The 27,427-nt window shown below is 32.7% G+C and overlaps 3 protein-coding genes across 3 annotated transcripts; 1 reads left to right on the top strand and 2 right to left on the bottom strand.

The window, feature by feature from the left end:
• Positions 1–3,452: 3,452 nt before the first annotated feature.
• Positions 3,453–7,991, top strand: LOC132799369 (uncharacterized). Its single transcript, XM_060813833.1, has 6 exons — positions 3,453–3,645; positions 3,738–3,867; positions 3,976–4,075; positions 7,183–7,237; positions 7,414–7,449; positions 7,625–7,991. The coding sequence occupies exons 2-6, from the start codon at positions 3,738–3,740 to the stop codon at positions 7,646–7,648; spliced, it is 345 nt and encodes a 114-aa protein (XP_060669816.1). The 5' UTR covers positions 3,453–3,645; the 3' UTR covers positions 7,649–7,991.
• Positions 7,992–17,054: 9,063 nt separating this feature from the next.
• Positions 17,055–18,271, bottom strand: LOC107403362 (stellacyanin). Its single transcript, XM_048464186.2, has 2 exons — positions 17,955–18,271; positions 17,055–17,454 (listed from the first exon to the last, which is right to left on the bottom strand). The coding sequence occupies exons 1-2, from the start codon at positions 18,139–18,141 to the stop codon at positions 17,159–17,161; spliced, it is 483 nt and encodes a 160-aa protein (XP_048320143.1). The 5' UTR covers positions 18,142–18,271; the 3' UTR covers positions 17,055–17,158.
• A 5,485-nt stretch (positions 18,272–23,756) lies between these two features.
• On the bottom strand, positions 23,757–25,012 carry LOC107428349 (cucumber peeling cupredoxin). The gene is made up of 2 exons (XM_016038873.4): positions 24,702–25,012; positions 23,757–24,193 (listed from the first exon to the last, which is right to left on the bottom strand). Exons 1-2 carry the CDS (start codon positions 24,886–24,888, stop codon positions 23,883–23,885), a joined length of 498 nt encoding a protein of 165 aa, XP_015894359.2. The 5' UTR covers positions 24,889–25,012; the 3' UTR covers positions 23,757–23,882.
• Between the last annotated feature and the right edge of the window lie 2,415 nt (positions 25,013–27,427).

Consider the following 27,427-nt stretch of genomic DNA (forward strand, 5'->3'; position numbering starts at 1 on the left):
AATAGACCTTAAAATTTTCCAATAAGTGATCATCATATTCTGCCATCAATATGTATTTGCAGCAACCCAAGAACTAAAATTATGATTTAATATATACCTTTTTTCTTGAAAGAATCATGACTAAAAAGTATGTAAATGTGAATGAAATAGAAATATATTTTAAATATTTACGTCTTTAATTGATAATAAAGTTGTGTAAAGTTCATTGAAATATACTTTTGGTTTAATATTATACCTCCTTTTTTGAGCCATCAATCTCCACAGTAACTTATTATGCCATGGCAAGATGAAAAATGCAATCCTAAGATAAACCAATCCCATGAGTTATCCTTTGAAAAAACATTATAATCCATTGTTACCGATGCATGTAATATATATATATATATATAGTCTATGCATGAAAGAAATAAAAAACAGGGGCATAAATTTAATTTTTTACCAATAAGAATATCACCTTTAGGCAATCCTATCCATAATTGTTATTGCAATTATTTCATAATATATATGAGACCATTGTATTGTACTAATACATTTCTTCAATGCATCTATGTTAATATTTTTTCCAACAGACTACTAAGATAGCATAAGCAAAATATAAAGCACACCGTCACCAATAGGACTACTAATAACATGTATAGAACATTGCATAGTTGTTATATAGCATGATTAAGTGGATAAACTAAATACACATCCAGCTTAAGATTAAAGCTACAACATACCCCCAGCTAGTAAGATTTAGTACATGTAAACTGTTTTTAGTACTAAGATCCTTAGCATATCATGAAATTTCTTTCTGTATGCATATGCTAAAAGTCATGCTGGTGATCCATGAAGATCTTCTACAACATTTTTCCTTGAAGTCACTAACTCCATAGTTCAGTTTGCCACTTCCAGCAGGTACACTAGTTTTCATTGTGATCCTTCTGGGAGGTAAGAACATCAAATGGAAGAAAAGTATATCAGAATTAGAATAGATATATCTTGAATTTCAACTAGAAATGTAAAATGATAAATGTTTCTTGCACTTTACTTCATTTAATATGATATATAAGTTGTTCTAACTTCTAATAAGAAAAGGAAAATTGTGATTAAAAAATCAAAACAGCTAGAAAAGGGAAAAACCAAATACAAAAAACAAAGGTAAGAATTATTGCTTAAGCCTTGTAATATAATGTTTTCAGCAATCCCAAGATCCTTGAAAGGGTACTCAAGAGAGACATTGACAACCCTACAGCAAATAAACAAGAACACTATGGTAAACCTCATGCACGGAATAAGCTTATATTAAAAGGCTTGGAAGGTTGTGTCTGAAGAAAAAAGTAACAAGGACTTGAGATTTGTAATTATATTATGTAGTACTACCACTTACTTTAATATTGAAATTAAATTAAAAAAGCTCAAAGCAAAACAGAGCATGCTATCTTATTGCTAGAGTACGTCGTATTCGAGATGGTAACCAAACAAAATTGTCCCAAGACAAGCAACACCAACATAAATTGTCTGTTTAGTTTTCAGTAACTATCAGAGGCAGTTCATGACTTCAAACACATGCAAGTTTTTCTTGTTAAAATCTTCTGAAATAGATAGGGAGCAAGAAAATTTATGGTCATTTACATTCACTATCAATTTTTTTTTTTTGGGTACTCCATTGGTTGTAAATTTAATTTCCATGTATAGAAGAAAACAACCAAAGATTGTTTCAATGCTTTTATTACAATAATAGAGAATTTGTATTTAACTTTAAATTATTGTTTGAGAGACTAAATCCTAAGGCTAGGATATTTTAGGTTCATTAAGTTTGCATAATATTTGAAGCTGGGCATCTTTCCGCAAGGTAACATCCAGCAACATATTAGGACCCATTGATGGTAATGTTTTCATACTTTTCTTTGTTGTATGAACTATAAGATGAACATTCCAAACATTTATGGCAACTAAACAAAACCTCAAGCCCTAGTTGTTATCATTATAAATTCTGAAAACAAACTAGCAAGCATTTTGTCTAGAAAGCTGTGTAAAACTTAATATAAATCATTATCAGCATTGTAACTTTTTATTTATTATTAATTTAAGGTATATAATCACAACATGGTCTACATTAACATTTAGATGTCTTCCATGATCTAGTCAAGAAACTTTTAGAGCCATAGAAATTATGGGTCAAGGAAAAAGAAATGTCCTTTTAACTTTCCATTTCCAATTTAGAAACCTTTGAATGGTTGAAGCCAGTCTATTCAAATAATCCATAAGAAATTCAAATAAAAGATATATTGCCTAGAGATAAACATCCAAACTCTAAGCACTTTAATTTACAACACAAGAATGATAAATAATTCACTCCATTAGAATTTCTTTTTTTTAGTAGTCCAATAAGAAATATTAAGGAAAATGTTTTACTTGTATGAATAACACACTAAAATGTTTATTACATGATATCAATGAGGAATCATTTTCCAGAAATTAATTTTGAAAATTCTTTAGAATTTGGTGCATGGAAAATATAAAAAGGAACAAAAATTTTAAAAATCTAGGATAATGAAACTTGGGATTTTTTTTTTTTTTGGGGGAAAAGTTTGAATTAAAAAATACTTCTCTCAACATGTCCCAAATAGCTTCAAAAAAAAAAAAGAAAAAAAAAGAAAAAAAAAAGACATTACAATTTAGAAAGTCATATTCCTTTATAAAATATTTTCCTTGGGAATTATCGGTCTACCAAATAAGGAAGTGAATAATTCAAGCAAAAACCAGATACTTCCATTATCCTGTGTCTAATTGTGACAAACTATGAATGAATGAGTAATTTAGAAGTTCCAAAATGTTGAATCTAGATGTGAAATTAATTATTTTTAGAAAAATAAAATAAAATAAAGAATATAAGTTATATAAACATATTTCAGAGCAACTTACCTCTGGAGTTTGATGGTTTGGTTATGCTAATCCTTTAGCATCCATGCATTCAGCCTGATATTTTGAAACAGCCAGATTTGACTTGTCCAGCAACAAACCATACATCACCTGCAAATTCCTAGATAGGTTTTTAGTTCTGTGCTTTAATCCTCGTACTTTCATCTTAGATTTGACAAGGAAGAAACCATCTAAACCATTATTATTGACTTCCATCCCTCCTCCTAAAGAACTCTTTGGTCATCCCAAGTCGTTTTGCCATTCTTTCTCACTTTCTTTTCCTCTCCTTCTTCGTCATGTTCAGTTTAGGGCTTGATTTTTTCTTTTTAATATTTGAAAAGGATAATTTAGGAATATATAAAAATAAAAAGGTAAAACAAAAAAAATTCAATCAAGATGGATAGATTTCATTAACACATTTCAAATAAGGGGAATTTAGTCCATTACCCTTTTTGAAAGGGGGTTAACGATATATACCACCGATTTATGATTTGTTTTTGTTTTGTCCTTTTTTTTTAATATTCCTAAAGTACCCTTGATATTAAATTTTACTTTTTTCCTCTCTTTCTTTCACTTGCTTCGAAGTGCTTTTCTTCTCTTCTCCTTCCTCACCCTTCCCCAAAAAACCCCAGAGCCGGCTCCTATCTTCTCCTTCCTAGAGTCGGCTCTTCACTTCTCCTTCCTCACACTTCCCCCAAAAAACCCAGAGCCTGCTCCTCTCTCACACAACCTCCTCTTCAGGTACTCTTTCTTCTTTATTATTTTTATGTTGTTGGTTTTCTTAATCGACTGAAATCCAATTTTTAATATGGTACCGGAAATATTCTGATTAGATGTGGGATTTTTCCTCCTCCTTTTTGGGTGCTTTCAGCATTGTTTTCTGTACTGCTGGAATTTTGGCTCTTTTGCTGCTTCCGGTTCTTGCCAAGAACACTTACATATTCGAAAATGCCCTCATGCCAGGTCAATTTCAATTCCTTGTAAAAACTATAAAATAAAAATCAAAGTGCAGTTAAAGTTTGCTTAACTGTGGTGATTGTTTCGAATTATTTTTAATGTTAACTTGAATAGGTTATGGGAATCCCATGCTCTCCAGCCAAGATGTATCGGAGGCAAATAAATGGGTGAAGGACATAATTGCTCTCAATTCCAAATCTCAAGGTGCAGGAATGTATGTGCTTCCTTATTCGGTTTAATTATGTGAATTCTAATTTAACCGCTTCAATTTTGTATCTGCAATATGAAACAATGCTAGTTCCTTTTTTTAGAAAATTACTTTAAAATAGTTTTATAGCTCTAGCACTAAATAATCCTCTATACTATGTTAGCAAATTTTCTAAATTTTTATATGATTATTACTGAACATGCATATATCTATAAGGGTACCCACCTCTAAGATTGTTGAACAATAAGATTGAAGTTAGCTTGGTTTTCTAAGTATCTAGATCAACTTGTCGTAGCCAAGCTCATGTATCTAGGGGATTTGATGTGAGTTGAAGTGTGTTTCTCTTTACATGCTTTGGAAATTTGGTTAAACAAATTTAATGTTTCTTTTTAATTCTTTCTATATGTTGCTGATGTATATTAAAGGTGTTATTGCTTTAACTTAGTGCATTAGAGATTTTAATACTTTGTTATTCAACTTTCTCAAGACATTTAGCAAAATAGTTGCAGGGAATTATATGCACTTTGCACTATGGGACCTCTCCTATTTCCTGGGATATTTTTTATGTTCTCTATTGCAAATGCGTTTTTATTGCTTCCCTTATCTTGACTTAATAATGTAGATAACCTAGGAAAAGAAGAAATCCTATGCAAGTGTGTTCTTACTTGGTTCTCTCTTAAATCTTTTGATTCAGAGAGAGGTAAAGACTGATAGCACAGTATATGTCAGACTTGGGTGCCAAAGTTAACTATCACAAGTTCCAGCCTCAGGCTGTTTAGTTTCATCCGCTGCATTTTTTTTCTGGTCTAGATTCTGGAAAAACCGAACAGAATATCAGTTGTTCAGCACCAATGTTGTTGGAATAATAAGAGCACCACGTGGTGATGGGAAGGAAGCAATTGTCCTTGTAACACCTTTCTATTTAGCAAAAATTAATCAGGGCGAGGCTTTGTCTTTGGGCATTGCATAGTTTGTATTTTCCGTGCTCACCCGTGTCACTTGGCTGGCCAAGGATCTTATTTGGCTGGGTGCTGATTCCCAGCATGGAGAATATGCAGCAGTTGCTGCATGGCTAAGAGAATATCACACACCACTATTTACCAAATTGCGCACAGCAGATGTGGAAATATGTCTTGAAATCAATAATGTGCGTGAAGTGGAAGAGAACCCAATTGCTGAAAGGCAGATATATGATGAATTTCGAAGTGCTGGGACTATGGCTGCAGCCCTTGTCATTAAGGTTGTGGATAAAAAGGAACACTCTGAGGACAGCCTTAGCATCTATGCCGAGGCATCAAATAGGCAGATGCCAAACCTTGACCTCATCAATATTGTGAACTATTTAGCTGTACATAGGCTAGGGTTGTGGGCAAAGGTGGACAAGATGTGGTCTGTACTTGACTCCAAATGGCTAAAGATTTTGGGAGAATTATTTGAATCAGCAGGACAAGTGGCTAGATCCTTAAACCCCCTATGGAAATTTGGTATTCCAGCAGCTAATTATGTTGAAATCATTGACTATCTCAGTTGCCTTCATTGGTTTATGTCTCATGTTAGTCATTAACTTTGCTACAACAGAAATTTGGGGTTTACTTATTGTCCCAATGTGTTTACTGGCTCATCCCTTGAAGCTTGATCTTAGAGTTCCAAGTTCGAGAAACTTTTCAAGAGTATCTTGTAATCTTGTTTTGGGATTTATGGGATTTCCACCAGCAACATTTATGGTTTTCAAAGGTACATTTGAAGGTTTTAGCAGCATTGATGTGGGTGATTTCAGGAATTGGTTGGAGTCTCTTTGGGCGTGGAACAGTGCTGCTTACCTTTTTGTAGGTATGGTTCACTTGCCATGTTGGTTATTATGCATTGACATTTTATTTCATCATTGTTGACACGTCTTAGTCGATTTTTCCGTGTACTATTTGTTGGTTGGACCTGCAAATCAGAGGATCAGTAGCACCATTTTTGTATGTTGATGCTATGTCTTATCTGATTTTCAATCTGAGTATTGGCTAGTACTAGAATGATACGTCTTGAAGCCTGTGGTGGTTTTTGATTTTTTTCATCTTTGGAAGCATTTTATCAACTTATACTTAAATTCTCCAACAGATGTGAGGTCGTAAAGTTACTCCATATCTTTTTCTATGTTATATGGTTACGCAGACACTTTCTATGGAGGGAATAAAAAGAGAAGTTCTCTTGGCATATAGAAAAGGCAATTGCTTGTAGCAGCAAATATAAAAATAAAAATAAAAAGATGATTGAAGTAAAAGAGACCGACGAGGACAGGTTGCCTTGATGACGTAGTTCATGCCCCTATAAGAATAATTGCTTTTTCTCTCTAACATTATCAAAGAAGATGCTATAAATTTGGGCGTCATATTCCCACATCCACTCAAAAGGTTAAGGAACCTAAAGCCTTATGGAAGTTATATGGCTGTGATTGAAAAATTTGTACCAAAAATTTATGGTTTTTAGGTTTTATCATCCTCTTGTATTGATTGGTGAAGTATTAAAGCAGCCAGTTGGACACTCCCAGCTTCTTTTGTGGTTGTGGTGCTTTAAGCATGACCTTACCATTTGCTTTCTAAATCAAAGTTTTTATTTTTATTTTTGTCATTATTGTATAATTAAGAAAACTGAGGATGAATCTAATCATGATAATTATGAATATATTATCATCGAATTATTAGAAAGTATCTTTTGATATTTTCCTTTCCCATTATTTTGTTTTATGCATAAATAGATATAAAGAAGTACTTAGAAAGGAAAATAAACATATAATTTATTTATATATAAAAGAAATGGTTAGTTAATGCGATGGCTAAACCAACACCAGAAACAATAAATAACAAGGTGCAATCCAATTCCAATGTCATACACAAAGAATTTTTGTTACTAATATACTCTGAACCATTCTCAAGAATTTTATAACTTCTTAAACAAAATAAAATAATAATACCCCAATGTTTTATACTTCTTGTTAAAAAGTGATATAGTTGAAAATGCTATACTGCAATAAGTGCTAATCTATTTTATTTTTCCTTTTTATTATCACTATTATTATTATGTTTTTTCAAGTCTTGCAAAGTAATTTTATTTGCTTCATTTTGCAGGTCCGCAAGGGTCATATTGCACTTGGGAATGCTCAATTTCCTAATGGAACCAACGGTATTTTATTTTATTTTTTAAATTATGTATTTCATTTTAAGTGAAATGTATTGACTATATGCTTGTAAGATTGTGTGATAGGAAGGTACATGTTCATTTTCCTTTAGGTAATGCCCTAGACATTCTTGCTTGAGTTCCACTATAGAAAAATGGTCTTGATTATCGGCATGGTACAGGCCACGGAATTGGCTCTTACCTTAATGTTCATGAAGGCAAGTGTGTTTTACTACTTTCCTCTATTATTATTGGGTATAAGCTATTGCCTCAATTGTTAGATTTGAACCTTTATACTTCTTTGTGGATACTCTAGGTATTTAATTATTTTCTTTGAAACTTGTATGCTAAATATTGTAACTAACCGCAGATATTTCGTTTGATTTCATCCAGGTAACAAATTGGTCTCCGTTATAGTGGAGGTGCCCCGTATGCTTTTAATGTTGTCACTAAAGTTTGGCATTATACCAATTGTGGTGCCAATTGGTGTTCGAGATTTTGACATTAATGGGGAACTTTGAGTCAAATTAGGATTGATACCAATAGAACCTTTTGTAGGAGTTGTAATATTCTCTAGATTTTATTCATAAAACACTTGTATATTTTTCTTTTGCTAATTTAGATTTAGTTTTTAGTTTTTCTACATGATTCTCATGTCAAGATGAAGTGTAAGGATCCAATTTTATTATTAAATTCTCCATATTGTTTGAGATGTGGAAAAGCAAAAAATAAGAAGGATGAGAATTTAAATGGATGGTAATTGAGTTCTCAAATATTGGCTTTCTAGTTTGGGACCATTTGAACTTGTTTGAATGGTATCCATTGAAATTTAGTTAGTTTTAAATTGGAGACTATTCCCAGCTTGAAAGCTTCTTCCAATCTCTTTTAAAATGCGGCTCCATGGTAGTATGTCCAAAAGAGAGTAGTCAGAAGGGAATTAATTGTGCAGTTGTGGAAAATATTTAAATAAATGGATATGAAAGTGTTGAATAAATGGAACCATCTTTCATTTCTCATCTACCCTCATTTCTCATTAACCGTGGAATAAAGTGGAAAATATTTTGCATGTTGTTGCATTTAACACACATTAGGGGACTTGTGGGGGCCAAAAAATTGATAAAATGTGATAACCATAGGGGTTTCGATAATTACTGATGAAACCTACAGTAATTTTTCAAGTAAGGACAAATTGATTACCATAGGTTTCATTGATAATTACCGAAAGCCCTACCGTAATCAAATTTTTATGCCAATTTGAGAACTTTTTTCGAACTTTTGGGAACTTTTCTCCTTAGGATCATTGAAGAATGTATATTTTGCATGTTATTGCATTTAACACACATTAGGGGACTTGTGGGGGCCAAAAAATTGGTAAAATGTGATAACCATAAGGGTTTTGGTAATTACCGATGAAACCTACAGTAATTTTTCGAGCAACTACAAATTGATTATCATAGGTTTCATCGGTAATTACCGAAGGCCCTACGGTAATCAAATTTTTGTGCCTATTTAAGAACTTTTTCAGAACTTTTGAGGTTTTTTCTCTTTAGGATAATTGAAGAAAATATATTTTGCATGTTGTTGCATTTAACACACATTAAGGGACTTGTGGGCGCCAAAAAATTGGTAAAATGTGATTACCACAGGGGTTCCGGTAATTACAGATGAAACCTACGGTAATGTTTCCAGCAAGGACAAATTGATTACCGTAAGTTGCATCGGTAATTATCGAAGACCATACGGTAATAAATTTTTTTTTACAATTTGAGAACTTTTTTAGAAGTTTTTGGATTTTTTCTCCTTAGGATCATTAAAGAATGTATATTTTGCATGCTGTTGCATTTAACACACATTAGGGGACTTGTGGGGGCCAAAAAATTGGTAAAATGTGATAACCATAGGGGTTTCGGTAATTACCGATGAAACCTACGGTAATTTTTCCAGCAACTACAAATTGATTGTCGTAGGTTTCATCGGTAATTACCAAAGGCCCTACGATAATCAAATTTTTGTGCCCACTTGAGAACTTTTGGGATTTTTTCTCTTGAGGATCATTGAAGAAAGCATATTTTGCATGTTGTTGCATTTAACACACATTAGGGGACTTGTGGGCGCTAAAAAATTGGTAAAATGTGATTACCACAGGGGTTTCGGTAATTACCGATGAAACCTACAGTAATATTTCTAGCAAGGACAAATTGATTACCGTAGGTTGCATCGGTAATTACCGAAGACCTTACGGTAATAAGTTTTTTAGCAATTTGAGAACTTTTTTCGAACTTTTGGAATTTTGTTCTCTTTAGGATCATTGAAGAATGTATATTTTGCATGTTATTGCATTTAACACACATTAGGGGACTTGTGGATGCAAAAAAAATGGTAAAATGTGATTACCACAGGGGTTTTGGTAATTACCGATGAAACCTATGGTAATTTTTCCAGCAAGGACAAATTGATTACCATAGGTTTCATCGGTAATTACCGAAGGCCCTACAGTAATCAAATTTTTTTGCCAATTTGATAACGTTTTCAGAATTTTTGGTGATTCTATTCACGCTTCTTCGACCTCCTTGACACTGATTTTTCAAAAGAAACCTTGGCGAGCAACGTTAGAAACTTAAAAACAACCACAAATCCTAGTAGAATTGGAACAAAACCACCATTTGCTAAAGACCCAGATTCTTCCGATCCACCATTCAAGTGTTTCTGAAGCAGCAGAGAAGAAACAACCACAAGTGAGAAGGTAAAAGCATTCCGATACTCATAGAAATAAAGGTGGGATTGAAGATGGGCATCGTCAAGCATGAGCCTGAAGATCTGAGCATTGCTTTCTTCGAACTAAAACTTGTTGTCTTTAGATTTGGTCCTCTTTCTAATCTCAGCATTGGTTTTTTATGAGAACCTAGAAGCCAAATCGTAGGAGCCACAAAAGGTTTCCTTATATTAAATCTAAAATAAAGAACATACAGGTCTTTTAAAAATTTTTAAATATGTAATGGATATTAAAGGGGGAAAAAAAAAAGTTAACCGATGGAGGGGTATATATCATCATAGCCCTTCTAAAAGGGATATTGGGCCAAATTCCCCTTCAAATAAGGATATTGGACTAAATTCTCCTTTTTAATTTCCGGATTTTTTTGAAAACTAACCACCCCGTAAATCCATTCGTGAAAAATAGCAAAATTTTTATTTTTTTTTTAAAACTAACCAACTTTTAACACATTTGGATCAAAATACCCTTTACTATATATATATATATGTATATTTTTTTTTCTTGCTTTCCCTTTCCCTTTCAAAACTTAGGCTGGGGCTTTCCCTTTCCAAAAACACCATCGCAGTCACCACCAAAAGCCAGTCATCATTGCAGCTGCATCATTGCCATAGCCACAAAGAGCTAGTCATCACCGCAGCTGCACCATTGTCATCCCCACTAAGTGCTAGTCGTAGCCGCACCAACACCATTGTTGTCATCACTAAAAGCTAGTTGTCGCCACAGCCACAGCTTGCATCTGTGCTGGTGTCGCTGCAACCACCTATTCCTTCTTTCTGTACTTTTTGTTTTATTTTTTTTTGGCTAGTGGTTGATTATTTATGAACTGTTGTAATATTGGAATTTTGCTTCAGCAGGGTAATTAATCCAAGAAAATTTTATATCTGAAACTCGGTGGAAAAAAAAAAAGTTAAAGGATTTAGACATGGCCTTTGAAGATTTGGAAGTAAAAGGGGAGGACCCATTTCTTAGATTCATCGAATATGCCAGATCTATAATATTCCCAGAAGAAAAAGAAGAAGAAGACCAAGATATGGATCCCAAAATTGGAAATGGAAAAGAGACCAAATGACCCAGTTGAAATTGGATTGCTTCTCGGATCCTCAAGACTTGGACTGCTTATTCCAGTTGTGTTACCCCAATAATTCTTCTCTCTGATATCATTCAGGTACAGAGCTTTCTTTCTTTTTTTTTTAACACTTAATTTGATATTTTTTCAATGTATTCTCTAATGTTTGGTTGATGAGAAAATTGAGGGAAAAGAAAAAAAAAATTCCAAAGTTTGAACCTTTGTTTTGGGTTTTTGGTTATGGAAAATGGGTAAAGGTAAAGATTTTAGATTGGCCAAGTTTTATTTCTACTAACGGGGAATTGGGGATGTGTAGAATGTTGTAGGCGTGGAGTGAGCAACATAGAGATGGGACTACTAAGAAGAGGCCTGAATGTATTAACAAGTTGAGGAAGAAACATAGAAGAGCAAAGCTTCGAAACACTGTCATGATTGACTCCATTTATGAAAAAAATTTCTTGTCTTTGGGTAGTGTTTTGGAAGCAATTATTGTCAATGCTTATTTGCTCCCAGGTACTCTTTGCAAATTTAAAAATCCTCATGGTGTTTTACTTCAATGGAGGCTTCGTGTGGCTAAATAATAAAGTGAAGTGGAATAAATATATTATGCAATAAACTTTCATTACACTGTTAAAAGGGAAAAAGATATATAAAGGTATACATTTAGATTCTTCTTCTTCATTGGTCCAATTTATTTCCTTTTTCCCTTTAGGTTTTTTCGGATGTACTTCTTTTTCTTCTTCCATGAGTGATCTGGAAAGTGAGTTCTGTAAACTAGAAAGTTGAATCATAATCATGTTATTGATAAAATTGGTTCCTACTTTAGAAACTTATTTCAAACTGAAAAAAGAAATTGCCTATGGTTGAATGTGGATATCCTCTTGAAGAAAGAGTAAAATTCCTTTCTTTCTTTGGTGTGTAATGAGGACTTTTTTCTTATGTAATTAATTTTCATGGTGTGACATCTTCCTAAAGTTTATGTTAATTATCTTGTTATTTGAATAGAAAAACTTGTGCAATATCTTGTAGTATATTTGGTTCTGTGTTTGGTAAGCAGCTTCAGGTATATCTTCCTTTTAATTCTTGATGATTGTTCCCCTCTCTCTAGTTTTCTTTACTTTATTTTGATTATTATTTGATGCAGTTTTTGGTGTCTAAGTTGGTGGCATGTTGCATTCCCTTTGAAACTAATACAGACCAATTTGTCGTTATGGCCCTAATGTCCATGGCTGGAAGGGGGCCTGATATGCAAGGTTATGATGAAGAGGAAATGATGAAGCTTCGAGCAGAGAGAGGTGGCAGAGCAGGAGGTTGGAGTGTAGAATTAGGTAGGAAGAGGAAATGATCTGATTCAGCTGTTGCCACCATTGTCCATTGTACTACACATTTTTTAATGAATTTTTTAAAGCAATTATGAAATAAAATCATACAGAAATCGATGAATTGAAGCTTCTAGATACATTTTCCTTCAGTCGGAAATCCCATATGGAGGTCAATTGAAGCTTCTGGACAATTTTTCGCCAGGAGGAAAATTTTTCCTCCAAGTAGAAATCGTTTTCCTCTTGTTGGAAAATTTTTTCTCCAAAATTTTCCTCCAAGCGGAAATTGTTGAATAAAATTTACTCCTGTCGGAAACTAATTTCCTCCACTTGGAAAATCAATTTCTAATAGATTATTTAAATTAATAGTGGGGTAAAAAAATTGAGAGTGGAGACAAATATTATATAAGATGAAAATGGATTTAACAAAAAATGTATTGGCTTTTAAAATCAATAACCATTTAAAAGAAAAGAAAAAATGATATATATATTTTTTTCTTTTCAAAATCATTTGGACATTTCATAAAATGAGATGTAAACTAAAGATTTAAAATCAACTCCAGAAAGCTTCTTTTCATTTGGGATTAAATTCTTAAAAAAAAAAATTGCTAATAAATCTTCCACCGTCGAGTAGAAAATATAATATCCAAGATATTAAATAATTATCAAAAGATATTAAATCATAATACTAAATTAAAACTTTCTAATTCGAAGTATAAGACAATGGATTCGTACATCTCTGCCTATAATGTCTAACACCACCGCATCGGCTACATCTACGTCCAATAACATCTTCACCTTGAGATGGTATGCATTGCATCCTCGGCCTAACATCATCAACTCCTTCATTGTTCATTTCAGGATGCATATCATTATCATTGTCCGGCAACTCATGATCAAAATCTACATCATTATGATCAACATCATCCCCTGCTGCATTGTAATTCTCATCATGATCAATATTATGCAACTGCTCATACTCCTCATCGTTAGGAAACCGTTCAGAATAGTCACCTCCAACATCAACTCCTTTGTGGATGTTAAATGATGTCCAGGCCCCACGAACATCAACTTGATCTCTAAACTGAGTTTCTTGAACCATAATTTCCTTAGATGTAGCCTGAATAGGTTCAGTACCGGAAACTTGTGGTAGACGAACGCCAATTGGAGGACAAGAAAAAGAATGAAGATTACTCCCACTATCCGAAGTAAAGGCTATTTGATGAACATTTCTACATACATGTTCAACTTTCGAAATCACCTCAACATACATTGAAGGCCATATCATTGTCATCCCTCCATTCCTTACTTTTTGAAGAAAGCATTTCACATCCTTATCACAGTGTATTTCTGTAGGATCCAGCTTTTCTGCACATCATCCATATATCCATTTTATCTTTAGCAAATATTCATTTCGATCTATCTCAATAAAATTGAAAATCTCATCCTCTGACTCTAATTTTGTGCATCTCTTGCCGACGGAAACCATTATATTTTTACCATTTCAGTATTCCCAATTACCACCATCATTTTGTACCAATGTTCCATTGTATAAAACCGCAATTACAATATCATCATCTTCCATTTTACTACAAAATTAAATGAATAACGTTAAACTAAATCAATAAATATATAAAAATTTGAATAATACTAAACAAACATATTAACTGTATTAAAAAAGTTGATTCTGTTTTTTTTTTGGGCCAAATATAGCTTTTTCCAATTGGCGGAAAACTGGCAGAAAATTGGAGAAAAATTGGAGGAAAATTGGTGAAAAATTAGCGGAAAACTTGCGAAAATTGACAAACTGGAGGAAAATGGCGGAAGTTCATCTTTTTCGCCAAATTTCCTCCATTTTTACTGTTTTTCGCAATTTTTCAGTTTTACATAAATTTTTTTCCATTTTCAAACCATATGCCATTTAAGTATCTTTAAACTCATACATAACAGCTCATAAATTAATTCTTGCATACCCATATTAAATAAAAAGCTTAAAAATTCCAAAACTAACAAAAAATACAAGAAAAAAGAAAAAGAGAAAAAACACATATTTCTTTAGTTTCATCTAATAAGAAAAAAGATAAAAAATTTTACCTGAGTTTAATTTCAGATATGAAAAAATACAAAAAAATGAGAATGAGAGGAGATAAGATGCAAAGAGTGGCCTGTTAGAGAAATCCTTACATGAACGGCTATGTAGAGGAAGAAGGAAAGGAAAAAAACCTATTGCGTAATTTTCAATTTTATCAAGAATATTTTTGTTCTAAAATGATTAACTTTTTTGAAAAAAAAAAAAATACTATTCTTCAAAAATCATATTACAGATGGCTACTTTTTGAAAAAACCCTTAATTTCCTCTTGAAGCGTAATAAGAGCTCTTGGACTTGGGCCTGTGTGAAACATTCTATATTATAGCCCACTCCTTTGTCAGGGAAATATTGGAGAAAATTTGAGTGACGTTTAATATTTTCTGTCGTTTCCTTCATTATAATTTCACTTCTTGTTGCACAACTTCTCTGTAATGATGCTTCCTGAATATTGCAATTAATGATGTCAGCGTGGCCTTCCTCTTGCCAATGTGTTTTCTGAATTTTCTTGTGGACTTGAGATTTTTTAAATGCCATATATAATTTCTTGTTCCATGTCAATCTTATTAATGACTTTGTCTCCATCATTCATTAATTGCACAAAAAGTTTTTTATTTGAGTACTCCACTTTGTTAACTTGGGCACTTCTTCCCGGCATCTCATCTTCGACTTTTGATGCATTAATGGTTGAGCTGCTAGGACTTGAAAACACATTTAGTTCATTATTAAACATATTGCCTGCATGATCTTATCTCAACCATGGACCATATAAGGTAACAAGTCTTCCGTTAGGTGCAGTTGTCTTAATTTCCTCTACTTCTGTGCAATCATTTAGTAAATGCCCCAATCTTCCACATTTAAAACAAAATTCTGAAATTCTTTCATATTTAAACTGGATCCAGGTGGTTTGTTTAAGGCTTCTCTTATGGAAGAAACACATTGTCAGCAGTTTTCTACATCCACTTCCACCCAAACTCTCAAAAATCTTCGATTTATCATCCTGCCATCATTGTTGAAATCCACTTCTAGCACCTTACCAATCCGTTCTCCATTTTTAAGGGCATTTGCTTTGGTCATATTTAGCAAAGGCAGCCCATGGCTTTGCATCCAGAAGGCTGTACTCTTTAAGTTTATTTCTTCAAGAGTTTTTTCAGGATCCCATTTCTTGAGCGCCAAATGAGACCCATTTATATTCTAAGGACCCCTCTGCAGAACTGTTTTCCTATCTTCTTCTTGCTTAAACTCAAATAAAAAGGTCTTAGAGTGTAAGACATTTACCTGAAATGGTTTTGAGACATTCCAAGCTTTCTGAAGAATGGCCGCTACAGCATTCTTTCCAAATGTTCTGTTTGAGATAATTTTGCCCACCACTGATAGGTCCGCTACCTTCTTTGCATTTGTTGAATCTGGTGTCAGCTCAACATCTTCCAGTACACATTGAAGCATTCTAGTTTTATTAATTAATGACTCCATGTCATCTAAAGAAGCCTCCATCGTTAATCTGATTACTGCACGGGAAATGCGGTATCAGCTAATCTCACAGGCAGGGCTTTAATTGTTTAATAGAATTTTGAAATATGAGGATACCACACAGGGTGGAATGCATCAGACAAAGCTGAGGGATCGCATCAGACAAGCTGAGAGAAAAGAGAAGGTTATGCATTAATTGCTTTAAAAGTAAAGGTTTGGGGATGTTCACTTTTATTTTAAATAAAACCAATTTATTATCATAGCAACTCCCGATTGTGAGGATAATAATTACAAACATTCAAATTTCTATTTTACTTCATGTCATTTTCTCAGTAATTAGACATGTCCTTTGTACGTTTTCTTTCTAAAGAACAGATTTCCTTGTATGCAAGGGGGGTGTGGCTGAACCTTGCTGTTCTTTTCTGTGGGTCCAAAAAGCTTCTTTATCCGCAAGTTTACAATGGAGTTGAGTAATATCTAGGTTTTTTGCCATTAATTGGTAAAATATAATTTTCACATGTGGCTTGGGGTAAATATCATTTGGATGCATGGAAGTGGTTCTCTCTTTTTTTTTTTTTCTTTTTTTTTTTTTTTCCTTTTTTTCTTTTTTTGAAAAAAAAAATTAATGTAATATATATATATATATATATATTTAAAAGGTAAATATCAATCAAATATTTAAATTGAATGTTGTCCAACATATATATATATATATATATTAGATTGAACTCTATATATATTTATACATATGATTTTTTCAGTTCATGTTGAATTTTTATTTGTTAGATTTTAACAGTATAGCCCCCTTCTTTTTTTCTTTTTTTTTTTTTTGTTTTTTTTTTTTGTTTTTTAAATCTAACCGTTTTAAAAAGACAATTCTTTTTCCGCGACACCCCCCCCCCCCCCCTTCTTTTTCTTTTCTTTTAAATTAGGCGTTTTAAAATACTCAATTCTTCTTTCTTTTTCTTTTCTTCTTTTATTTAAAAAAAAAAAAAAAGAAAAGGGCTCATTTGATTTTGAATTGAGTTTTAAGATTGAATCATAAACCTTTTGTTTTTTGACGTGCAGTCGTATATGATAAAGGAACAAGAGTCACAAGGCTGAGATATACATGCTACAAATATAAATTTACATATTCAGTCTTTATAGAACTAAGACAGAAAAAATTATTGAATCCGCTACCTTCAATATTAACATAACAACAATTTAGATCTAAGCGAAGAAATAACCAACCATGGAGGTTAAAACAGTAAATACAACACCAAAACTCAAAGATGAAGGAGCAGGGCTAGCTGCAGGGGAGGTATTTGTTGGTGATCCAACGGTGATTATCACTTTCTGTCCAGCTTCGCAGTGGTCATCAACGGTGCAGATGAAGAAGCGAGAACCGTTTTGCAAAAGGTTCGCTTTTATTCCTGGCCCAAAAACAATTCCTGGGTTTGTGCAGTTTTCGTATTCAGCTAGTGATGAAACTTCTGCAAAGTTGTGATTTCCGGTCCAGTTGAACACTGCTCACAAAAGGTTACATTTAATTTGACACATTTTTCTTTAACATCTCTATGTTAATTAGGAAGTTGTTCACGTAGCAATAAATTACTCTTTTTTTTTTTTTTTCACCAAAATAAAATTGAGGAATGAAAATTTGCAATATTTTATCACATGTAGAAGAAAACGCTTTTCATCACATCTTATGATACATCACAGATAATGTGACATTGTAAAATAGGTTACAGCCAAATCACATATAATAGAACATATATGTATATAGTTTTGCCATAAAATGCATATACAAGCGTTTGATATTTTATATATTATATAATAGTTATATTTTACTATTTACTGTTAAAAAAAAAAAAAAAAAACCAGATGGCGCCAAGCATAATGTTGTCAGCAGTTTCATAAGGGGGTAAAATAAAATGAAATTATTTATATATATATATATATATATTCTAGTCACAGTCTATGATAAAGCAAATGTGAGAGGAAAGATAATAAAAGGAATGCTTACCAACTTCGTCCCCTATATGGAAAGTCTTGGAGCTAGACCAGTCGGAGTAGAAAGAGGTATTTGGAGGGACAGTCCAACCCAAGCTGTCTCCGACCACGTATGTGGTTGCAGTTGCACCATTAATTTGAAGTGCTACCATCATAAAGATGAAGCACCCCAACCCCATCAAACCCATTTGCTTAGCCATTTCCCGAATACGTTCTCTCTTTAATTTTCAGCTGGATCACGAAAGCTCGTGCTTAATTAGCAAATTAATATTGTGCTTTAAATGGAATGAGAATGGTTGATATTGAAGTTGAAGATGAAGATAGCTTTTCAAATATGGGATATTTATAAGCGAAAGATTGAGCGTGTAGTCTTTTAGAAAGTTTGAAACTATAGTCTTTTCGAATAAGTCCAATTGGGATATTTAATACAGTAAACACAACTATATATTTCGTGCTGGAATTGGGAATTGTACCAAGACACATTCAATTCAAGTGGACCTGTAACTATATCTTATCCCATACAGACGTGATTATTAGAGTACTATAAGCAATCACCGCACATGGAGCTTTGGTTGTACAAAAGTTTGACTCAACAAAAGTAAAAGATTCTAACCTTTCCAAAACACGAAAGAAACCTTTGACCGTAGAAAAGTAAAAGGTTTTGACTATCTTCAATTGGGTCACGTGTTAGTCCAATTCATCGTTTTAGCCTACATAGATAAGAGTTTTAGTTTTGACTGCCGAAAACTTTAATTTTTTAATTTGGCCGAGCAATGCATATTTTGAAAATGTCAGACTTGGCGGTGCCGGGATAAGGTTTTCTTATGCTCCAGAAATGGAATACAACGTGTTTTTATCATGCGCTGGTCTGAATTTGGATTAGGTGGCTTCTGTCATGGACCGAGGCTTTGCCAATTTTTATCTGGTCTACTTTATCCTTTTCCATATAGTTTATAAACATAGGGTTTTTTGAAAAAATAACCACCGTACAAATGTAAACTTGAAAAATAATAAATTTTTTTTTTTGAAAACTAACTCACTTTTAACCAATCTGGACTAGAATACCCTTAATAAAGATTTTTTTTTTTTACTTTTCTTTCTTTTCTCTACCAACACTCAGTGTTTTTTTTTTCTTTTTTTCTTTTTTTGTTGTTTCTGGTTTTCTTTCTCCTTTCCCTTTCTCTTTCAAACACCTCTTCTGCTCTCTCAACACCACTAATATTGCTTTCTCAATTTCCATAGATTTCCTCCATTTTCGAACATTGTCTTTGCAAAACAAACTATAAAAGAAGCAGCGAAATACGAGGTCATGAAACCATCTGTTTTCACCTTCACGCCCGATACAAGTCTTGAATTGCATTTCTTCGACAGATCTCGGCTCTTGAAGTCAAGTTTCCTTCTCTTCTCTCCATTTACACCCCTGCTCTCTCTTTCTCTCTCTCTCTCTCTCTCTCTCTCTCTCTCTAAAATCCATTTCCTTGGCTTTATCGTATTCTAACTTTCGTAGAAAAATTGAAACTGAAGGACAAAAATTACAGAGAATGAGAGAGAGAAAGAGGGGTGGATCTTGTTTGCAGACCACTGGGTTCTGTTTATTTGGGTGCCTTTTGATCCATCAGTTTCACCTTTGATATCATTTATAGACATGCCCTACATTACGTGACTTTTGTGCTAAATTAGGAAATCAAAGGTAGTTAAAACCCCTTGAATTTTTTCTATACCTCTTTTGTCCATTGGATGCTCATGTTGGGTCTTTAATTGAAATAAGAATTGCAGTTTTTGGCATAAAATTCCCCTCAGCAAAGTAATGGGTAAAGCCTCTTAACACTTACATGTTTGTTGAATAAATATTAACTATTGAATATGGTTGTAATAATTGTTTTGTTGTAGTGGTAACTGTGGCATTTTTTTTTAGAATTTCATTTTGCACAAACCTCTTAATGCAGGTCAATTCAAGCTTCTGGATAATTTTTCGCCTGTCGGAAAATTTTTCCTCCAAGCAGAAATCATTTTCCTCCTGTTGGAAATTGTCGGAAAATTTTTACTGCTATCGAAAACTAATTTCCTTCACTTGAAAAATGAATTTCTAATAGACTATTTAAATTAATATTGGGGTTAAAAAAAATTGAGAGTGGAGACAAATATTATATAAGATGAAGATGGATTTAACAAAAAATGTTTTGACATTTAAAATCAATAACCAATTAAAAGAAAAGAAAAAATGATATATATTTGTTTTTCTTTTCAAAATCATTTGGACATTTCATAAAATGAGATGTAAACTAAAGATTCAAAATCAACTCCAGAATGTCTCTTTTTATTTGGGATTAAATTCTTAAAATAAAAAAATTGCTAAATACGTACTACACCATTATCACAACATAAATAAATCATTACCGTCGAGTAGAAAATATGATATGCAAGTTATGAGATAATTATCAAAAGATATTAAACCATAACACTAAATTAAAACTTACCGTTGAGTAGAAAATATAATATCCAAGTTATGAGATAATTATCAAAAGATATTAAACCATAACATTAAATTAAAACTTCCTAATTCGAAACATAAGACAATGGATTCGTACATTTCTGCCTATAATATTCGACACCACCGCATCGGCTACATCTATGTCTAATAACATCTTCATCTTGAGATGGTATGCATTGTATCCTCGGCCTACTGGCTCGCTTATGTGTCCATCTCGGTGGAAGAACAATATGACTTGGCACATCATCCGGAGCACTTCACTGTTTTTTATCTAACACAGAATAAATGGACTCAGTATAAGCTGCACGATATGCATCCGCGGTGTAGTAATGAGAACACATGCCATAAGTAGTATCTCAATAGAATTGAAAATCTCATCCTTTAACTCTGATTTTGTGCATCTTTTGCCGAATGGAAACCATTATATTTTTACCATTTCGATACTCCCAATTACCACCATCATTTTGTACCAATGTTCCATTGTATAAAATCACAATTATAATATCATCATATTTCATTTTACTACAAAATTAAATGAATAACGTTAAACTAAATCAATAAATATATAAACATATGAATAATATTAAATAAACATATTAACTGTCTTAAAAAAGTCGATTATGTTTTTTTTTTGGGCCAAATATAGCGTTTTCCTACTGGCAGAAAATTAGCTGAAAACTTTCCCCCATTTCCACACTATTATCACTTAAGTCTCTTTAAACTCAAATATAATATCTCGTAAACTAATTTGTTACATACCCATGTTAAAAAAAAAGAACTTAAAACTTACAAAAGTGAGAAAACATGGGAATAAGAGAAAAAGAGAAAAAAAAAATTTACCTGGCTTTAGCTTTAAAAGTGAGAAATTACAAAAAAAAGAAAGTGAGAGTAGATGAAATGCCAAGGAGAACAAGTTCACTAGCAGATGAGATGCATGGATGAGAGCAGATGAAATGCACGGATTATTTGACAAAGGAGGAAAAAAGAAAGGGTAAAAGAAAAGGTATTTCGTAATTTTCAATTTATCCAAAGACATTTTTGTCCATAGATGGCTAGTTTTTCTATTAAAAAAAAAAAATTTGCTATTTTTCAAGATTGGATTTACGGATGGCTATTTTTCAAAAAAACCCTATAAACATATCATAACCATATAGCCCTTCTATGATTAAAATGGATACAATGAAGAGAAAGAAGCAATATGGTCAGCATAATTATTGGAAGCTTGTTTCCATAGAGGCAAATAGATTATATGATACATCATACAATTTAAATGTGATTGAAGAAAGAAACAAGCATGGAGGAGAAGATGATAAACAGAACTTAAAAAAGTGAGATGAAGCAGCTGAGTTGTTTTGTGGAGGTGGAGAAGGAATAGTGGAGGTGTTTGATGGTGATCCAATGATAATCACCTTTTGTCCCAGTTCACAGTGGTTGTCAACGGTACAAATGAAGAAGCGAGAACTATTTTGCAAAAGATTCACAGTTATTCAACTTATGCCTAGGCCAAAAGACGTTCCTCGTTTGATGCATCTTTCATATTCGGCAAGAGAGAATACTTGAACCACATTGTGAGAGAACGATTGCCGGTCCAATTGAACACTGCTCAAACACAAGAAACAATTAAACACTACATACTTTCTTAATTTTTTCTTTTTTTGAAATATAAGAATTAAAAAGAGCTCTAAATTCAGAAACCGCTTAGGTAACTAGAAGTAGTGCATTCTTTCAAGCACTCCTCTGATCTGCAGCCCACTAGAAAGCAAAAAATGTATGTTTTTACATACCAACGTGTTGAATGGTTGTAACCAAAAAGGGATTTTCTTTACAAAAATGTGGCCGGTTGCAATAAAGACTTTGATTGCCTTTTTAATCAGAACATGATTCTTTTTTTTTTTTTGTTTGATAATATTAATCACAACATGATTTCACTCTATTCAATGACTAATAGTTTAGCCACAAAATTTTAACTATTGTCAGGAAATTTTTATTACTAAAACTAATCCTCTTTGTTATCATTTTTTTTTAAGATTTAAAAAGCTTAAGAATAATTAGATATGAAAAGTCAATACAAAGTTCTCTAGCAAAAAAATAAAAATAAAAAATGAAAACAAAATAACATATATATACAAATTTGTCAACCAATGTAGACTAGACATCTAATATTTAGTTATATGTAATTCTGTTGGGAAAATTGGACATCTCTGATTGTGTAGGCATGTCATTTTCTATATTGAAGAAAAATAGAAAAATAATAAAAACAATTACACAAAAAATAAAAGAAATTAGATACTTTTCCTTAATTGGAAAAAACAAATAAGTGGAAAAGTTCCAATGTTTAGGTTTTTCTCGGGGAAAGGTAGCTCAGAGCGAGTTTTTCTGAGACCCAAGAATTGGAATTGAAAAAAAAAAAAAAGGAAAAGGAAAAATTTTCTAGGAAAGTTTCAAAGGTGGAAAAAAGAAAAGAAAAGAGGGACTGTGGCAGTTGCTTTACCAAGAAGGGGAAAAAATGGAATAAATGTTCTGAATCGGCTGGCTAAGGTAGGAAAGATAAAGCTCTCACTCGGTCCTCTTACTCAACACAGGACTTGCCATCAAGTCTTGCTCCTCGACAGAGAATGATGGAGTAGGAGGAGTTTGGAGGAGTAGTAAATTGTCAAGGATGTGCCGGAAAAGGTTCATCGAAAGAGGAAACACAAGGCTTATGGTGACCCACTGGAGTTTAAAAGCTTTGGTAAAGACGGCGGTGAAGAAGTTTCGCGGCATGAGGCCCCTAAGACGTGTACCTGAGAGAGCATTTTTGAGAGGGAAATTAAAGGAGTAATTTGAGCTGTTAGTTTTAATCTAAGGGCTAGTATAAAATTACGATTTTGGACCCCATATAAAATGGTAAGATCAGTCTTGATAATAGCCTTTTCCTATATATATATATTTAAATTGAACTCTATATATATTTATACATATGATTTTTTCGGTTCATGTTGAATTTTTATTGGTTAGATTTTAATAATATAGCTTCATTTTTTTTTTTTAATTTTAACCATTTAAACAGACTCAATTCTACTTTCTCTTGTTTTCTTTTATTAAAAAAAAAAAAAAAAAGGACTCATTTCATTTTGAATTGAGTTTAAAGATTGAATTATAAACCTTTTATTCTATTCAATTGAAGTATAAACCTTTTCTTTTAAGTTTACGTATAGTCGTATATGATAAAGGAAAAAGGGTCACAAGCCTGAGATATACATGCTACAAATACATAATAGTTTACATATTCAATCTCTATAGAGTTAAGACAGACGAAATTATTGAATCCACTATACTCAATACTAATATAAAAAATAGGAAAACTTGTTTTATTTATTTTATTTGAAAAATAATATATAGCACAATATCCACGTACACGATCACTTTTCTAGCTGGCTGGCTAGCTACTACTATTACAACAATTTAGATCTAAGCGAAGAAATAAGCAACAACGGAGGATAAAACAGTGAATATAACACCAAAACTCAAAGATGAAGCAGAGCTTGGTGAAGGAGCAGGGCTAGCTGTAGAGGAGGTATTTGTTGGTGATCCAACGGTGATTATGACTTTCTGTCCAGCTTCGCAGTGGTCATCAACGGTGCAGATGAAGAAGCGAGAACCGTTTTCCAAAAGGTTTGCTGTTACTGGTGACCCAATAACAATTCCTGGGTTTACGCAGTTTTCGTATTCAGCTAGTGATGATACTTCTGCCACGTTGTGATTTCCGGTCCAGTTGAACACTGCTCACAAAAGGTTAGTACAATTAATTTAACACATTTTTCTTATATCTCTCTATGTTGATTAGGAAGTTGTTCATGTAGCACTAAGTTAAAGAATACTCTTTATTTTTTTTACCAAAATAAAATTGAGGAAAAAAAAAATTTGAAAATTTTCACCACATGTGTAAGAAAACATTTTCATCAAATCTTGTGATGCATCACAAATGACGTGACATTGTAAAATAAGTTACAGCCAAATCAAATATAATAGAACATATATATATTTATATATAATTTTGTTATAAAATGTGCATACAAGCTTTGATATTTTATATATTATATAGTAGTAATACTTTACTATTTATTTGTACAAAAAAACTAGATGGTCCAGCCGTTTGATGAGGAGGTAAAATAAAACGAAATTTTATACATACATATATATATATTTATATATATATATATTTCTAGTCACAATATATTAATAGGATAAAGCAAATATGAGAGGAAAGATAATAAAAATAATGCTTACAAACTTTGTCCCCAATATGGAAAGTCTTGGAGCTAGACCACTCGGTGTAGAAAGAGGTATTTGGAGGAACAGTCCAACCCAAGCTGTCTCCGACCACGTACGTGGTTGCACTTGCACCATTAATTTGAAGTGCTACCATCATAAAGATGAAGCAGCCCAACCCCATCAAACCCATTTGCTTAGCCATTTCCCTAATACGTACTCTCTTTTATTTTCAGCTAGATCACGAAAGCTCGAACTTAATCAGCTAATTAATATCGTGTCTTAAATGGAATGAGAATGGTTGATGTTGAAATTGAAGATGAAGATAGCATTCCATATATGGGATATTTATAAACGAAAGATTGAGCGTCTAGTCTTTTAGAATAGTCCAAAGATTGAAACCATAGTCTTTTGGAATAAGTCCAAATGGGATGCTTATTACAATTAAACATGGCTATATATTTCGTGCTGGAATTGGGAATTGTACCAAGACACATTCAATAAAAGTGATCCGTAACTATTTATTGTCCTATACAGGCCTGATTTAATATAAGCAATCACGGCATGATGAGCTTTGGCTGTACAAAAGTTTTGTCTCTAGAAAAGTAAAAGACTTTAACCATTCCAAAACACAAAAGAAAAGTAAAAGATTTTAACTATCTTCAATTGGGTCACGTGTTAGTCCAATCCATCTTTTCAGCCTAGATAGATAAGAGTTTTAGTTTTGGCTGCCAAAAATTTTAATTTTTTAATCTGGCCAAGCAATGGCATATATTGAAAATGTCAAACTTGGTGCCGCAATGTGTTTTTAGTATGGGCTGGTCTGAATTTGGATAAGGGGAATTTGGCCCAATGTCATCGTAGGAATGAGTTTAATGATTTTTACCTTTTTATTTAGTATTTTTTTTTTTATATTTTTTTAATTTTTAATAATTTCAAAATATCTTTATATCCAAATTAAATATTTTTATTATTTTAATTTTTTTCTATTTTTTTTTTCACCCGACTTTTTTCTTCTCCTTTATCATCCTTCCCCCAAAGCTGGCTCATCTCTTCTCATTCATCAAGCTTTTTTCACTTAGTTGTCCTTTTGTCAAACAACCCCGTTACATCTCTTTGGTCGTCAAAATTCCATACAAAGAAATTGATGGTTTGGAATTCGAAATTAGGGTATTGTGAAGAAGGAGGATGTGGATTTGTATACGAAGCTCAAGGGTGGTGCTTCATAGCGGAAGCAAATGCCCAAGCTTGCTGTTTTGCTTGGCCTCTCTGATAAAACGCCTGATCTGTTTGCTTTATTTTTCCTTTAACTTTTCGATTTGACTGGTTTATGGGGTTTTTTTTAAAACATTTGTGGGTGTTTTTTTTTTCTGATTAATTTTAGAATAAGTTGGAATTTAATTAGGGTTATGTTTTTTGTTTTTCTTTATGAATACTCTAGATATTTAATTATTTTTTTTTTAAACTTGTATGTTAAATATTTTAACTAACTGCAGATATTTCCTTTGATTTCATCCAGGTATCAAATCGGTCTCCGTTATACTGGAGGTGCCTGTATGCTTTTAATGCTTTCATTAAAATTTGGCATTATACCAATTGTGGTGCCAATTGGTGTTCGAGATTTTGACATTGATGGGGAACTTTGGGTCAAATTGAGATTGATACGAACAGAGCCTTTTGTAGGAGCTGTTTCATGGGCTTTCGTTGCACTTCCAAAAATCAAATTCGTGTTGTCACGATTCTGCTTGTTCAATTTAATGGGTATGTCATAAATTCTAAGCCTTTTCTATATCATATTTGACAGCACAACTGTCATAAAATACACTGTCTTAAGATACTGATTCGTATCTTAGTATATTTGTTTTTACCTTGTTCCTATCTATGTTAACTTATCACACGTACGTGCAAGCAAAACACACATAAAGTGCTGATTTTGATAATGGCATCTTATAATTCCGCACTTTAGGAATATGAACTTCTCTGGAAATGATTGTCTGATGGTGTATTTCCTAGTTTTTGTTATAGACCACCACAAATTTTCATTATCTAAACCCTGTAATCATATCATAAAATTTATGATCAATTTGTTATTGTCTGTAAGAATTAAGAAATAACATACATGTTGGTTTAATAACGAATGGGTTTTATCATTTTTCTTTTGTCGCCTTAGTAACTGGCTTCTATACTATACGTGATAGACTTCTTACAATTTGTTTATCAATCACGTTTTGGCTGAGAACTACTTTGCGGGATATTTTTGTTATACTCGCTGTGCTTGACTGCAATTTGGCTTTAATATGACAGGTGGATTTGTCAACATTAGGGAGGTTGTTTATCAATCACGTTTTGGCTGAGAACTACTTTGCGGGATATTTTTGTTATACTCGCTATGCTTGACTGCAATTCAGCTTTAATATGACAGGTGGATTTGTCAACATTAGGGAGGCTGTGGGCAAGGTTGAAGGTAAATATATATATATTTTTTTTTGGGGTTTTTTTTCTTGTTTGTTTGACATTTTCGTATGTTGGTTGCTGCATATTTTGTGTTACTTGGAATTTATTCATGAATTTTGGATTTTGAAATCAAAGGTGGAGTGATTATGGATGCATAACTATGTGTTTGATGATTTAGTCTCGGATGATTTTTTTTTTCCCCAGAGCTTTCCTTCAGCTATTCCTGTGTAGTAAGGCTTCGACCATGCTTAAACCATATTTTCCATGAACAATGTAGCCTATGATCAATC

This window comes from Ziziphus jujuba, chromosome 1 (assembly GCF_031755915.1).
Source record: "Ziziphus jujuba cultivar Dongzao chromosome 1, ASM3175591v1".
Lineage (NCBI taxonomy): Eukaryota > Viridiplantae > Streptophyta > Magnoliopsida > Rosales > Rhamnaceae > Ziziphus > Ziziphus jujuba.

Coding starts and splice junctions, on each gene's coding strand:
- LOC107428349 (XM_016038873.4), bottom strand. CDS start 24,888: ATGGCTAAGCAAATGGGTTTGATGGGGTTGGGCTGCTTCATCTTTATG. Junction 24,194..24,701: donor CCATATTGGGGACAAAGTTT/GTAAGCATTATT, acceptor TTTTGTGAGCAG/TGTTCAACTGGACCGGAAAT.
- LOC132799369 (XM_060813833.1), top strand. CDS start 3,738: ATGTGGGATTTTTCCTCCTCCTTTTTGGGTGCTTTCAGCATTGTTTTC. Junction 3,868..3,975: donor CGAAAATGCCCTCATGCCAG/GTCAATTTCAAT, acceptor TAACTTGAATAG/GTTATGGGAATCCCATGCTC. Junction 7,450..7,624: donor TTACCTTAATGTTCATGAAG/GCAAGTGTGTTT, acceptor GATTTCATCCAG/GTAACAAATTGGTCTCCGTT.
- LOC107403362 (XM_048464186.2), bottom strand. CDS start 18,141: ATGGCTAAGCAAATGGGTTTGATGGGGTTGGGGTGCTTCATCTTTATG. Junction 17,455..17,954: donor CCATATAGGGGACGAAGTTG/GTAAGCATTCCT, acceptor TTTTGTGAGCAG/TGTTCAACTGGACCGGAAAT.